General features: G+C 26.1%; 1 protein-coding gene across 2 annotated transcripts in view; it reads left to right on the forward strand.

Annotated features, from left to right (window-relative positions):
- LOC107447360 (WD repeat, SAM and U-box domain-containing protein 1) overlaps nucleotides 1-16,526 on the forward strand; it is a 56,418-nt gene that overhangs the window by 34,560 nt on the left and 5,332 nt on the right. For both annotated transcript variants that reach the window (XM_043043908.2, XM_043043907.2), the window contains 6 exons: nucleotides 3,007-3,206; nucleotides 6,439-6,622; nucleotides 9,104-9,137; nucleotides 9,907-9,947; nucleotides 11,423-11,736; nucleotides 13,843-14,001. In XM_043043908.2, coding sequence (XP_042899842.1) covers nucleotides 3,007-3,206; nucleotides 6,439-6,622; nucleotides 9,104-9,137; nucleotides 9,907-9,947; nucleotides 11,423-11,736; nucleotides 13,843-14,001 — 932 coding nt within the window. The remainder of the gene's footprint in view (nucleotides 1-3,006; nucleotides 3,207-6,438; nucleotides 6,623-9,103; nucleotides 9,138-9,906; nucleotides 9,948-11,422; nucleotides 11,737-13,842; nucleotides 14,002-16,526) is intronic.

Below are 16,526 nucleotides of genomic sequence, written 5' to 3' on the forward strand. Positions count from 1 at the left end.
AGCCATTTTTGTTGATCGCTATGCTTCATCTCGTTTGATCACGTTTTTTTCGTGAACGCTAGCGTCATGGTTCTTCTTGCGAAAGATATTTAGATTTTTCCTTCTTGTTTGATCAAGTTTTTTTCATGGATGTTAGCGTCATGGTTTTTCGCGGAAGCTTTTTTTTTAATGGAATTTAGTAAAATCCTTTAGCAAAAATGCGAAAATGCTTTGTTGAATTTTAGCATTTTTGAGGGGTCTTTTCGCATTTTGCGAAAAAAGCTACCGTAGCGGAAACCCTGTCTCAATCTAAAAAAGATTTCATGTAGCACACACTAATTAGATTAAATACCTGTTCTTAATTAAAAATGTTTTCAATCCATTAAAAATATTTTAAATCTAATGTAGTTTTCTTTTATTGTAAGATTGTCAAAGTGAACAATGATTAATTATATTTTTAAAAAAAATGCTATTCCAAAGATCTTCAAAATATCAGTTGTTAAAATACAGTCTAACTTAGATCATTATGAAAAAGTAATACCATTATTTAAAGGAACTAAGTTTTAAGAATATTTGTAATATGAGTATCAACTAATATATTATAATAAAAAGATGGTTAAATATTTATTCTTTTATAATTGTTCAAAAGTTTTTAAATGATTGAATTTTTGATGAATAAAGCAAAGTATTGTGAATAAAAAAATAAAGTTACAAAAATGGGCATAAAATAATGTTTAAAATATACACTTTCCTCATTTAGATTTTGATTTTTGATGCTAAGAAACTCTTGAATTGTATTGGAAAAGAAACTAATGGAAAAATGAGAGATTTATTTAATATGTTATAATGAAAAAAAAAAAAAAAAACAGTATGAATGGCAGGAAGAAAAAAACAGAATGAAAGAGAGAAGAAATTACTTTGTTGAGACATGATTTAATAGTGAATGAAAATATTTTTTATTTTATTTGAAACTGATTAATTAAAAATAAAAATAAAATATAAATATATAGTGATCTCTTACTTAGGCTAATGTTTATGCTATCAAAACTTCAGTTTGCCATTCATACGTAATTGCCTAATCACAGTGTCTAATAGATTATTTTGAATTTCCCAATTTAATTTTGTTTCATAACTATTTTTCTAATAAATTTTTTTCTGCTGCTATTTAGGTACTATATTTTGTAAAAACAATATATATAGAACTAAAAGTGAAAAATTATATTCTATGTTTCATTTTAATTTTGTATTAATGAAAATAACCAAATAGTAATAAAAATAATCCTCCTAAATTAAATGTTTAAACTTATTAATTATCACATTTAATACCAATTTTATGTAAAACAGTTTATAATCCAATTAATTTGACACAATCAATTTATTCATGCATACCTAAAAGTAAGTATATTTTAATAAATTGTAAAATACTTACATTAGAAAGATTTTAATAAGACAACAATCTATTTATTTACAGATTGATTTTATGAATACACATTACTTCTTTTGTCTTCTTTTTTGTAATAATAAACGTTATAGTAATGAGAGGAAATCTACAATGATGGATTAAGTTTTCATATTAAATCTACATTTAAATATTGAAGCTAAACTTACAATGCAAAAGTTAAGATAAGAATTGTGAAGAATCCTAAAGAATATGAGGAAGAAAGCATGATTCAAGGACGACGCTATTATGAGACTACTGTGTAACTTTTTTCAATTTTATTGTAAAGTTGTAAAGCAATTGTATTTACAAGTTCTGTTTACTAAATACGCAATAGATTCTGTCTAAGATGTATTTTATGTAATAAATATTCAATTTTGGAAGGAAATATTCATTAATGATAAATTTATTGAATAATTTTTTGCTTAGATAGTGATACAAAGATTCGACTATTTCACCGAAAATTTAACTTTGGCTGAGTACTTCTATATTTTTAGCTTTTGCATTCACCAAAAACAGATTTAGAATTGGGCTAGATGATGCTCCAGACTTAAAAATTCAATTGTCTGACATAGATACTAATTTTTAGATTATTAGGTGCTATTACTGATGATGCGATGATATTTCAGTCTTCTCATTAAATTTTTTGAAACATATAGTAGTTCTTTCTTGGTGAATATGCTCACAATTGCTAATAAACTTTATTTACAAAGTGGTGTTCGTTTTGCCAAAAGAAGCTGTTTGACTATAGTAATAAGCATGTTAGTTTGCATGTCAAAAAGTATTAATGCTCCTTGCAATAATTTAGCCTGTCTTATTACTATGTTGATTAAATATATATGAAATTGGAAATAAAAAAGTAATATTAAATGTAAGAAATATGTATTTTATTCTGTGTAAAAAAATTCTTGCTATGACTTTGAATTTATGCACTAAAAAGTATTATTATAAAAACAATTGTACATTATATATACTGTGATACTTAAAATATTTTTATTCTTTTAATATAAAATGTATCTTAAGTAATATTTTTACCATGAAAGAAAAAAAAATAAAGTTTTTAAAATGCTTACTTTCGAAATCAATTTTGTAACAATTATACATTAGAGTATTCTCTAAGGAGAATTACTTTTCAATGAGAGTGAATTAAATTCTGGTGTAGTGCTATTTTTTTCTTAGCCTTGTAATTCATTATATTTTCACTCTTTAATTCAAAGGTGTAAACTCTGACCTTTTATTTTAAGAAAAATATGATTATTCAAGAAATTTTGTTATAAATTTAATATTTATTTGAAAAGTGATTTCTTTTTGAAACAGATATATTTCCCTGGGATAATTTTTTAAGAGTGCAGGAATCTTTACAATTAGCTATCTATTCATTATGGTTAGATTGCATATGTCTTGCAGCTGAATGAAATTATCCACATTTGGAAAAATATATTTTAGAAATTTATTTGACTACTATGTTTAGTGAAAATTATATTTTGCAGTATTTTTTCCGTTAAAATTGCATTGAAATATTCGAGTTATTTTCTGATCAAAGCTTACTCCTTTAATTATACAATGTAAATTTATTTTTCTATTGCTAGAATCTTGGAGGAGCATGAGGCCATGGTTACAGCTGTAGCTTTTACTCCTGATTGTGCTTTTTTGGTATCTTGCTCAACTGCTGGTGATATCATATTATGGGATTCTCGTTATGGACATGGGAAATGCTTAACAACTGTTGCTAATGCTCATGATTTAGGAATCCTAAGTTGTGATTTTAGCCCTCAGTATGAAACTGTTTGTAAGTCTTTAAGTTTTAGTTTCATAGAATTTTCTGTCTTCGTTAAACTTTCAATCACAGATTTCGTTAAAGCTGCTAAGTTTTAGAAATTAGTATAATTTGAATATTTTTACACATGGGGTGACATTGTCTCACCCACTCCCCAAATAAAAATGTCCAAAAGTATCATTATTATGACATAAGTATGGTGCTTTTAAGATATCTTGTTTATGACATATTTAATGTTATGAATTGAATTAAATTTATTCAAATAACATTTTGGAAACTTTTTTGGAAAATAAATTTCTTATTATTTGAGTCTAATGTATTTAGTTTCATAACCAAATTGTAATGATATGCACTATAAAAGTTGCCAACAGTAGGCAAAATTTGAAATTCATAATGAATTTCAAGTGAAATTTGAAATCATTCCTTTTATGGACTAATTATAAAATAATAAAGTTTAATTAACTTGAACTTTTTATAGAATTTTAGAGTAAACTTTTTTCTAAGCTGCATATTTCTAATCAAAAATCAAATTTTCGCCATTATTTATTACTACTTTGTTCTGAAAATAAAGGTGAGGACTATAGGGGCATAGGGTGTGCAGCGTCCAGTTTTTGTGCCCTCTCACAATACAATGTTAGACATTAGGAGTCTTATATTTCAGAATCCTTTTTGAATTTTATGGTTTCGTAAAAACTTAATTACCAGGTATGCTGTTGGGCTTAGTATGAGGTGAAACAAGTAAAATAATTAGCGTTACAATATTTAGAGGAAATATTTAAACAACAAAAAATGATACCTACTATAAAGGTTTTAGAATGCATATAAAATATATACTGCAAATTTATTTCACAGTAAAATATAAAACTGAACAAACACAATGAAACTTTATAATCACTAAATTAGCATCCCATATAAAAGTAGATTTCAGTTTTAAGCTATTTTTATTTATTTCAACCAGTTTTTATTTATTTTAAAATGTTTCTAAAATATTCAGAGATATCTATCAAATCAAAATTCACATGAAATTCACCCCAGTCTGTAATAAACACTTACCATTCTCATGTGAATTAAGTATGATTAGGTACTAATTTTTTACTGATTTATTTTTCAATAAAATTCTACTAAGTTTTAAATAACAATTCTAAATGAAGCAAAAATTTAAAGTTCATATTTAGAACCTTTCTCTAATCACACACACACAAAAAAATTAGAAGATTATTATAATTTGCTGCTTGTTAAATAAGAAGTAAATCTGTTGCAAGTATCACATAATATTAGATAACATCAAAAAACGTAACGTTATTTTGTTTAACTTTTGAATTTTAGAAAGGTATTAAAAGTTGCTGTTTTCTTTGCATTATATAATGTTAGATTCTATGCAAATTAATATTATTTGCATTCACAGTAATGTCATTTTGCATTGGTTTTGATGCAATATAATATTATATTTAATAATTTTTGGTAATTATCTTGCGTTTTTTATTTTTGGAATAAGCAAGAGGAAGATTTAGTCAATAGAATAATTTGATGACATAATTTTACTTAATTTTCAGTGTTATTGTGAGGGAAGAAAATATGGAACAATAGTTTTATAATGTCATTTTTAAAAAATTTACATGGTAATACAAAAATACTAAATAAAATTATATTTCTGAATTCTGCTATGATTCACTTACCTTCCTCTTACTCCAAAGAATATTTTATATCCACTTGATTTATATGAATGTATATTTCAAATTCAACTAAGAAATAATACTGGAGTAGCTAAACTTTTATTTATAATTTTTTTCTTTCCTTCATATAAAGAGTTTCTGATAAATTTCGTATCATTAATAATTTTAAGTGTTTATTTTTGCATTTTAAGTGTATTCTAAATATTTTTTTTTTAAAAAAAAGGAGTCAATTTTATTAAAATCTCATCATAAATTTGTATCAATTTGATAATTATTTAAAGCTAGTACGTACAAAACCAACAATCTTGGCCAGAAAAAATTTTCATTAGATTTAAGTTTTAAAAAAAAGTAGTAAATATTGTTTTTTTATTAAGCATATAATTGCATCCGAGAATGAGATGATAAAACATAATTTTTTTTTATCATCTTTTAAAAGCTACCTTTAATACTAATGATCAAAATTTGACTATCATTAGTTACTATTTTGAGAATGCTGCTAATCACAAAATTTTTATTTGAAATGAATTATTGTTTTTTGTTTGTTTGTTTTGAAAGGAAAAATCAAAATTTTGTAAATATTTAATTGAATAGTACATTTGAATATCTACTTTGTGCTTATAACACTATCTTAATACTTTTTTTTGTCAAAATTCACAAAACAGAACATTTTCTCACCTAGCTTATTTTCTTTTTTTTTTTAATCCCTGAATGTTTTGCTGTAAATTTGAATTTTCAAACTTCAGCTATTTTTGATTTGACCTTTTCAAAATGTTCAAATTGTTACTTGTTCATAATTCTCTTCATTTTTATACAGATGTGTCTAAATGTAATGCTATTTTCACCTGCAATTATTTTGAATAAATTTCCCTCATTTTTCTTTATTATTTTTTTTCTTTCATAAAATTAAAAAAAAAATCAGTATTACTTTTTGCTCTGTTTGAGAAATAAGTTTTTGAGAAAGACAATATAAACTAATAATTAGCTGCATAGAAATGTTACATTTTTAATTCTTATGGAATTTACATATTTATTATGCTTCTGCTTTTCAAATTTTTTGTAACTCAGGCTGCTGTTTTTAATAAAATATTTTTTTTTTACAAGAAATTTTTTAATCCTTTGTGTCTTAAGCAGCTATTTAATCCATATTAAAATAAGGTTTTTGTTCATTTAGTGTTTGAAAAACATTAATTTGATGTATTTTTGTTATTAATGCTTATTTTGCAATAAATACATCTAATTTTATGAAGTGTTTTGCATTAATTGTCTTATTAATAGCATATGAGTAAGTCATGCATATGCTTCAGAATCTACTCAATCATCTAAAATGTCTGAATACTAAATATTTTATTTCAAATCCAAACGAGTGAATCTCCAGTATTCTTTCCAAACATTGCTCACATTTATTAAATATACCCTAATTACATTTTTCTATATTTCAGATTAATGAAACTGGAAACTATGTACCAATATATATCATAAATTCTTGCATTTAATTATAAAATAATTAAACATAAGTAATTAAACATAAGTAATTAAAGAAACTTTGAATTGAGCATTTTTTCATTTTAAAGCTGAGAGTGGGTTTCTTAGTGGAAATTATATGATGGCATCCTGTGGTAATGACGATTTGGTGAAAATATGGTCAGTTGAAACCAATTCTACTCAAAATATATGTCTTATTACTACACTTGAAGGACATTCTGGAAATGTTATGTCTTGCCGATTCTCACCTGACGGAACTTTATTAGCATCAACGTAAGTTGTTTTATGTTTTTTATTAACTATACTAGGGGTGGCCAACCTGTGGCTCACAAGCCACATGCGGCTCTTTGAAGGATTCTTTGTGGCTCTCGATAATGTACCCGAGTTCCCTTTTCATTTTTGTGCTATTATATTTTAAAAAATTATTATCGTTCCGTATGTTCCGAATTTTGGAAATTTGTACCAGAATTGAAGTATCCTGAATTAAAAAAGGCTGCTTGTCGAATTATTTCAATATTCAGAACAACATACTTATGTGAATAATTTTACTCCACTTTAAAATTCGTGAAATCCAAACACCGATCAGTATTAACTAACCAGCATCTCAAATAATTACTGAGAAGTACTGTCCGTAATTATTCATTAAATTTGAAAGAATTATCAAGAGAAGTAAAATAAATGTGTTTAATTTTAAAATTCAATGCACATATTTTTTACTTTTATTTATATGTTTTCAATAAATATAATTTCTGTAAAAAAATTTTAATACCTTTTTTGCATGCCTTTTAAATACGTATTTAATTGCGACACTCGAAAAATTTCAAATTTTGAAAAATGGCTTGACTATCAAGGAGCTTGGCCACCCCTGAACTATATTATATTTTAGATAAATTTTAGAAAATAAACTTCTCAGACATTTCTTTTGAAATGTTATTTCATTATCCACAGTATTAAAAAAAAATTTTTTTTAAATGTAAAAATAAAATAAATAACTTCTATTATTTTGTGATACATATTTAAAATGACATGTGAATGTTCAAATGATCAATATGCATTCAATAGGCTTTAGCATTTAAAAGTATTTCTTCATAATTTTATTTTTTTTTTTCATTTGACATTTGGTTATTTGAATGGAATATTCAGCTTGATTAAAAAGTTTGAATCAATCCAATTACAATCCATTTACTTTAGAATATTAAGTTTGATATAATTATTGACGACTGGTTTTTATCATAAGACAAATTTATTTTTTCAGATAAAAAATAAATAAAAAATGAGAAAAAAAGTCCACTTTGTTTTGTTAAGAAAAAAGAAGATACATTTTTTTAGAGGAATTTTTTTTGAGTTAATAATTAAATGATTACACAGTATTTAAATGAGATTATTGAAAATGATATGCATCAGGATATTTATGGAAATAATTAGTAATTTTGAAAATTTCCATATTTTCTTCTAACTTTTGATTTTTAATGTGTTCAGATGTCGCCTGAACTTAGCCACATCAAAGTATTAATATGTTATGATCGTTCTTTTTGAAAAGCACAAGCTTTAATTAAAACCCTGCAACATTATTACTAAGTTAGCAACATTATTCATCTATACTTGATGGATTGGTTTTACCCATTTCATTAACAATATTAACCCATTCTGTATTTTCCTATGAAATATGTGTTGCCTCTAGTGAATATATAGTTTAAAAAAATATTTTTTTTAGCTAAATTGTTTGTACCATTAGAGAAAAATTCAATTTGCTTTGTACAAAAGGCATCAAAACATTATATGACTAAAAACATGACTACTTNTGATTACAAGTAATTGATTACTGTAATCAAAATTGTAATCATGATTACAGCTGTAATCAAAATTTTTTGAAAGTTGTAATCACGATTACAAGTAATTGATTACTTGTAATCGTGATTACAAGTAATTGATTACATAGCTGTAATTATCTGTAATCAATTACAGTTGTAATCGATTACTGTAATCAACGGCCAACTCTGGTTTCTACCATTAGAGAAAAATTCAATTTGCTTTGTACAAAAGGCATCAAAACATCATATGACTAAAAACATGACTACTTATTTTGCAAAAAATATAAAGATATGCGAATCAATAAATAAAGTAACAGGAAAAAAAATCCATTTATCAAAGGTGGTGCCTGTAGGGGTTTAGGAAGTTATGGGAGAAAATGCAAAAATCGTTGGGAAAAAGCAGTCATCCAAAATAAATATAACTATGTTCTTTAAAACTTGATTCTTTTGTTAATTAGTATAAATTACTCATAAAAATATAAAAATGAGGATTTTAATGCCTCCTTGCTTCTTTTATTTGCACTTTACCATCTCCTTCTTACTGAGACACCTTTTTCTCAGAAAATTCTGACAGCAAAGTCTTTTGTTTTTGTCCATATGGGAAGTTGTTCAACACCCCTGAGGGAGAAGACAGACCTAACCCGTTGTTCCCATGTAACCACACTCCTTACAATTGTTTATGGAACATGTATTCAAATTTATAAACTGGTAAAATGTAGCAGTAAGGAAAAGAATTCTAAAAAAGGATTATATCCTAAAATGTTAAAAGACTTTTGAAAAACGTCTGAGTTTCTGAAATCCACTTAATTTATTGGGAAGAAAACAAAGTAGTAAATTAGTATTGCTTTAATTTGCTCTTATATAGTGAAGATATTTATACAGGTTAATAGTTTTCTAATATGTTAATAATATGCTATTAATTAAATGAAATAATATTTTTCAGAGGTGGGGATCGACTTATTATTCTGTGGGATCCGGTAAATATTATTTTATTATTAGATTTCATTTTATTAACATTATTGTGTTAAATTTTTCAGTTTTAAATAAATTGAAAGACTAGTAGTCAAAATTCTTTTCGAATTTTAAAGGAATGATATTTTGTAAAAATGTATCTACTTCTAATGATAGAAATAACTGTCTGAAGTAAGTCTTTTATAGTTAAAATTTTAAAAATCATCCATTATTAAGCTTTAATGCATGGTTCAGATAGAGGAAAAAAATTGTCAGAGAATTTTGGCCAAATTCCTCAACCATCTTAGTATTTGAGTTTTTTTTTATTTTTACTATTTTCCCCTTAATTTTTTACTAAAAATTTCGCCGTTTCTGTGTATTAAATATGTTGAGATGCATTAAAATTTTTTGATGTGATACCCTTTAGTGTCAAAAACTTTATCTACATAATTCATTAAATTTACTTTCTTTAATTAAAATAACTAATTTCAATTAAAATAAAGTCTTTAGAATAAATCAGATTTCATCAAGAAGTTGAAAAGTGTACTTAAGCATTATTACAGAATATATATTTTCATTCCTTTTTCCATAGGAAAATAAACAAAACACTATAAAAATTTTATTTTGTGATCTTATAATTAAGTAGCATGATCAGCAAATTCAATAAATGCTTTATTTTTTCAATGAGTACTTTGGTATCTTTAATATATACATGATATATTTATTCTATTCTTTACTACTGAATTTTTATGTTTTCAAATTTGTGTAACTATGAATTATTTTTATTTATCACAGAAAACTGGTCAGGCTTTGCAAAAGTTAGAAGGTCACACCAGGTAAGATTGTTCATGTTCATTGAATTCGTAGTTGTATTATGATTAAGAAAATTTTCTTTTAGATGTGTATGTCATATTTAACCAAATGTAGCATTGAATACATATAATAAATTAGTATAGTTACTTTTCTTTATTGCTGTGTTTGGGAAACCTGATTTTTAAACTTTACTGAAGAAAATTTGTTATTTGCTTTTAACAGGTTGGGGTGTTAAGGAAAAGCAGAGGTCTAGTAAATTGATCTATTTTTTTCATGACCCTGAATTAGATAAACCATGGAAAATTAACAATTAAGACAGTTTAAATTTGTTTTCATATTATTTTGGCATTAATAGAATACTTGGGCAATACTTACATAAATAGAAATAAGATTTGCTAATCAATAAAATAGTTTTTTTAAAAAATAGTTATTAATAATGTTCCCAGTGGCAGAATCGTGGCGACACGGCGACATTGTCGCAGAACGTTACAGAGTTCTTGCAGAAAAATTTTTCCTTTACAAAGTAAAAAAATTTGGTTTTCTTTTCTGCAAAAATTTTCGAAATTTTTTTTCTCTCTAAAATTATATTTAAAAGATGTCTTTTTCATGCATCGAAGGGGAAAGAAATGCTCTTAATTTTTCGATTCTTATTTGAGAAGAATGAAAAATAAAGAATATTGAAGTAAAAAATTTCTTTTCTGCAGAAATGTTAGAAAGATTTTTTTTCCACCACAATTATACTCAAGAGATACCTTTTTCACTCATCAGAGGGGAAGAAATGCTCGTGATTTTTTTTTATATTTCCTTTTGGGAAAAATAAAAAATTTTGGTTTTCTTTTCTTTCACTGATTTTACGATTTTTAATTATTATTTTTCTATGTGATGATGATTTAGGAAATGCGAAAAAAGAAATAATTAGTGTGTTTTCCTCTTACAAAATGTGAGAATATCGCCCATGATATTAGAATAAAAAAATATTACATATTCATTATTTAAAAAAAATACATAAAATTTTAGTATATCCAAATCGGCTTTTCTTTGTAAATACAACGTTTCTGTTACTTTAAATTTAATTAATTACATGTATATTAGTTATTATTAAAAGTATCTTGCAGAAAAATATTAGTGCTAGAAGATTGTCGCAGAAAGCCCAAAAAAATTCTGCCACAGGGATAATGTTTTGTGACATTTTTGTAAGATTAAATGCTTCACAAAATTAATTTAACATTTTCTTCTTGTTTATCAATACATGTGTTTATTTTATTTCATTNCAAAAGGATAAGGGAGTGATAATGTTGGATTTTGTTTTCTTAAGTAATAAATGGAAGATAAAATTCCAAATTTTTTTCGGAGTTAGTTTTAAAAATAAACTAGAACAAAAAAATCCTTTAAATATTTGATAGCTCGATTAAAGGAGAAACTCAGATAATCGGGACTCTACTGTATTTATATGTTTCTTTCATTCTTTTATTTAAGCAATTTCTATTTTTTTTTTCAGGTATGTCACTTGCTGTGCTTTTCTTAATTCCAGTATTTTAGCTACTGGCTCAAATGATAAAACAATTGCCATCTGGTATATGAATAAAGAGACAATATCAAACCCTAACACTGAAAACACTAGTGATTCCTCAAATGAATACATAGTGGTTGGACAAAAGAGAAGTTTTTTATCTTGGTCTCTTGATGATGTTGCAAACTGGTTAAAATCATTAAAATTAGAGGAATTAATTGAATCATTCCAAACTCATTCAATTGATGGCAAAGAGCTTATGTATTTGAATCATGAAAACTTACTTACAGTTATGAAAGTTGGTAAGTTATTTGTTATTTTTCATTTAAGATCATCAAAAAGTCATAATTACAAATAATAATTTTAGATCACTTTCAAAAAAATATTTTTAATTTTTGTTTTGTAATTTGAACACTTTGTACAGTTATTTTAATTGTCATTGGCATTTTAAAGAATGACTCTTTGGGAGAGCTGTTGCAAGTTGAATAAAAAAGTGATAGTTTAATATTGAGCAGTGCAGGGATATGATTTTGAATGGAAGGGGTTGTATTAATTAAACAAACTGAATCTCTTAAATTGCTTACAATATTAGGAACATGTTTATGAAAATTCATCTTCTTAGAGTTTTTAATGACTAGAGGATCTCATTCGAGATTTGTTATGAAATTTAAGGTTTACTTGATCTGAATTGTCTATATTCATCATATAAAATTAAGAATGTTCTTAATAAAAGGACGTGAAAAATGTTTAACTAGAAAAAATTGAATATTGAGATTTCATTTGCTTTCACTTATGTAGTCCAAATTTTATAATTTTCTGATGACTATTTACATTTACAGAAGCTTTGATTAAGCAAATTTCTAATTACGTACACACAGTATTTAGAGGGGGAAAGAGGGCAAAAACCCTCCATTGTGTGTTTGGAATGATAATATGCATTTTTTTTTACAATGTGAGCTATGAATATGACTTGAATAGAAAAAATGTATCTATTACATGATTATTTACCCAATGAATTATTCTAATTAAAGTACAAAAATCAAGCATTATTTAATTATGCATTTTTAATCCAAATTGAAATTAATTTGAATCAAGAGTTCCATTTTGGAAAAAAATAGGAAAAATATAACACAAAATGTGTAAGGTGTAAGGTTGCCTGATTCCTTCATGTGATATAAATGTAAAACTTCTTGCTTCCAGTTGACTACAAATTGCAACAAAGGCATTTCAGTATTTTTTAACATAGTATATGTTGAAAAATTAATAATATGCTCATGAAATACTTGTATTATAATCAAACTTTTGTTTTACACCAAAATATGATTAGGAAATGTTTATATACATTATACAGATTTTATCTGAAGTGTTAGGTAATCATTTTAAGAAAACTTATCTAAAATAAAGATTTTGCAGCACATGACAGATGCAAGGCTCGATAATTATATAGCTGGATATGCCCAGGGTTTGTATTTTTTACCTTTATATATAAACAGTCCTCCTTATGCCTTACCTCAAATTTTAGCAAAATTTACCAAGATATTGAATGAGACAGGTAAACAGTACCAAAGGAAAAGAGGAAAAAAAAGGAAATCATGAAGGATAATAATTCTTCTTGGTTAATAATAATACTTTGCATTCACTCCATCATTGTTTAATACTTCGTTTTTAATAAAACCTAATACTTCCTTGTTACTAATGCTAATACTACAATAAAAGCGTTGATTTAAATATAATGTTGTTAATGCCATTTTTTCCCAACAGTTTAATAACAGTTACTTTCATACATTTTTATTACCTAATACGCATTTAAAAAAGATGTTCGAGCATATATTTTATAGACTACCATGTTCGTCAGATAATCTAAAGAAAACTTATGTAATACACTGAAGTTCAATAGTAAAACATTTATTTTAAAATTTTAAACAAAACATCACAAATAATTGAAGTACACTTTTGTCTGTAAATATGTGATATTAAACTCCATGGTGCTTTCTGGTGGTTGCATTTGAACTATTATACATAAAATTTTGTAAAGAAAATAGAAGTGGTTCAAGAATGCGGATTTGCTAGTCAACTGATTTGCTAGTCAACTGAATCTATAATCAACGAACAAACTAGCCGAACAAAAGACGCTCAAACAAATATGTCTATTAGTTTATGCTGTGGAAGGACAGAACAAATTATTCTACTTAGAAAATAAAATTTTAGTTTTAAATTTTTTACTTTCAGCCAAACTATAGTATTTGAAATGTGATGACATTTGCAAATTTCCACAAAATATTGTGTTTACTTTCGTGGTTATTTTAATTTTTGTAAAACTAATGATTATTTTAATTAAAATATATTATTATAATTATTTTGTTTAACTATTGTAGTTTATAAAAGTTTGAATAATTGTATTTAAATAGAGAGCTTGGGAAAGAGAAACAAAATTCTCCGTGCAATTCAGTGTCTGAAAAATCCTTTGTGGCAACATGTTTTATCTGATACTGATGAAACCTTAATGTTGAGTGAGTTTTGCTGTCCTATTACACAAGAAGTAATGAGAAGTCCAGTTGTTGCTGAAGGTATGCCTTAAATTTATTTGTTTATTGATTCATTTATGCTCTAATATCAATTATATTTGGTACCTGAAAGGCCTGATAAGTAGCAATAATATTAATATGATAATAATAAATTTAATCAACATTAAATTGTTTTTTTTTATATGCTATTATTATTAAGTGATTTTAAGACCCTGAGAGTTTAGATAAAAATCAAACTGACAAAACAAATTTTTTCTCTTAATTGACATAAAACTAAAAAACTGTAGTTAGTAGTAAACTAGATTTCTCCCTTTGCACACAATTTAAAAGATGACACCTTTTTTGTTTAGAACTTAGCAGACCTTTCATGAATTTTGGAATAATATTTTTGGATTATTTAGAGGTTTTAGGAAGTCTTGAAATTGATAAGCTCTAAGTCATAATCAAGTTCAGATTTTATTAAGGGAAATTTTGGTACTTTTAAATTCTAATATGTAAATAATTTTGCATACTCTAACATCTTATAAGCAACATGCTATTTTCAAGTTTTTTTTCTTTAAAAATGAATCTCTAGGGCGAAGTCAATTTACAGACAAAAAGAACAAACATTAAAACAATTATTTCAATTCAAATGGTTAAAGTCTTTTTAGCATAACATAGAAAAAATATTGAACTTATATTCATAATTACAGTGCTGAAATGGTACAATAAGTATTCAGAATCTTTGCCATTTTCTTGGAGGCAAAGCTGTATTAGTTTCCATATATAACTTTAGGAACATGCTTCAAGATGCTAGGAGGGACTTATTATATCCATGTTTGAGAATTGCTGACTCAGTGCAGATATATAATGGAAAAAGTGTTTATGAAGACAATCTTTGAACAATGGATAATCTGAAAATTTCTATGACTCAAAAGATATAAGAAGGCACTAAACTTATGAGTCACTAAACTTATACAAGTCATTCATATGAAAACTGTAATTTTAAGTTCATAACAAAATTAAAGTTAATAAAAGCTTTGAAATTTTTTTATTTAATAGATGTATGTAATGGCATTTTAAGAAAAATATATATCCTGTAAATTATTCACATTGCTTAAACCAATTTATTTTAAAATATTAAAAAGGGGGGAGGAGGAAATTTTATTTGAATTCTTTGTTTTTTATAAGTTTTATAAAACAGTTATCTTAAATGTTGAGCTTATTTATTACCTTTTATGAATAAACCAATTTTAGTAATCACTTTTATGGGTTTGGGTAAAACATTTCACTTTTAGAATTATAATAAGCATAGTTGAAAAGTGGCTTTATTGATTACCTTGGCAGATAAGTTGGTGCTTTGAGTATTCCACTTTGTTTGTTGCATGAGCTGGAACAAGGGTTACTTCATATCTGGTGTTTGCTCTCCAATAACTTTTCGCAGCATGATAAGTCCATGTTTCCAACGCAGTGTAGTTAAGGATTGACCAATTCTTTGATCCATCTGGTCAAGAACTAATTTTTTTTTAATATTTCAGTGATATTTTTCCGCATATATCTGTACACGGTTTATCATTGTACTTTTCTGTCAGGTGTGCTTTCTGGTTGTGAATTATATTTGTTTAAATTTGTGTAAATTATGGGCTGTGCTGGCTTAGTGGTTAGCACACTCACTGGGGCTTAATCCTTGGTGGCGGCTTAAAGTAAACCCAGCTTCAGACCAGCCTGTTACCAGGGTACCAGCCTGTTATGGAAGTAAAGGCATTTGATGTGCTATGTCGACCACATAGCAACTGTCATAATATTGTGGAGTTTTAATTTTAATGACACCTTGCATATAAATTTATATACAAGAATTAAGTTGAAGTGGGCATAAAGGAATTTTTGAAATTTTATATCTTTTTAATTATATTTCTTTTACGATAGTATATTTTCTTATATTATGCATAAAAATATTCTCACTGAGTGTTAAAAAATATTTTCAAAATGAGAAATACTTAATCACAATATATATATATATATATATATATTTAAAAAAAAATATAAATAAAACAGAAATTTATGTAACTTTTGAACTTCAATGTTNTTTTCTCTTACTTTATGCATTACACTTTTTCCTTGTACTTCGGGTGCGATAAAACATCGATTATCGACACTTTTTGGTCGATCCAGAAAACCGGGAAATTCAGATATCCGGGATAGCGAGGTCCCGAGCATCCCGGATAATTGGTTCTCTACTGTATTTCAGTGATATTTTTCCGCATATATATGTACACGGTTTATCATTGTACTTTTCTGCCAGTTGTGCTTTCTGGTTGTGAATTATATTTGTTTAAATTTGTGTAAATTATGGGCTGTGCTGGCTTAGTGGTTAGCACACTCACTGGGGCTTAATCCTTGGTGGCGGCTTAAAGTAAACCCAGCTTCAGACAGATGGGTACCAGCCTGTCATGGAAGTAAAGGCATTTGATGTGCTATGTCGACTACATAGCAACTGTCATGCCATTGGTCATAATATTGTGGAGTTTTAATTTTAATGACACCTTACATATAAATTTGTATACAAGAATTAAGTTGAAGTAGGCATA

Source organism: Parasteatoda tepidariorum, chromosome X1 (genome assembly GCF_043381705.1).
Source record: "Parasteatoda tepidariorum isolate YZ-2023 chromosome X1, CAS_Ptep_4.0, whole genome shotgun sequence".
NCBI lineage: Eukaryota > Metazoa > Arthropoda > Arachnida > Araneae > Theridiidae > Parasteatoda > Parasteatoda tepidariorum.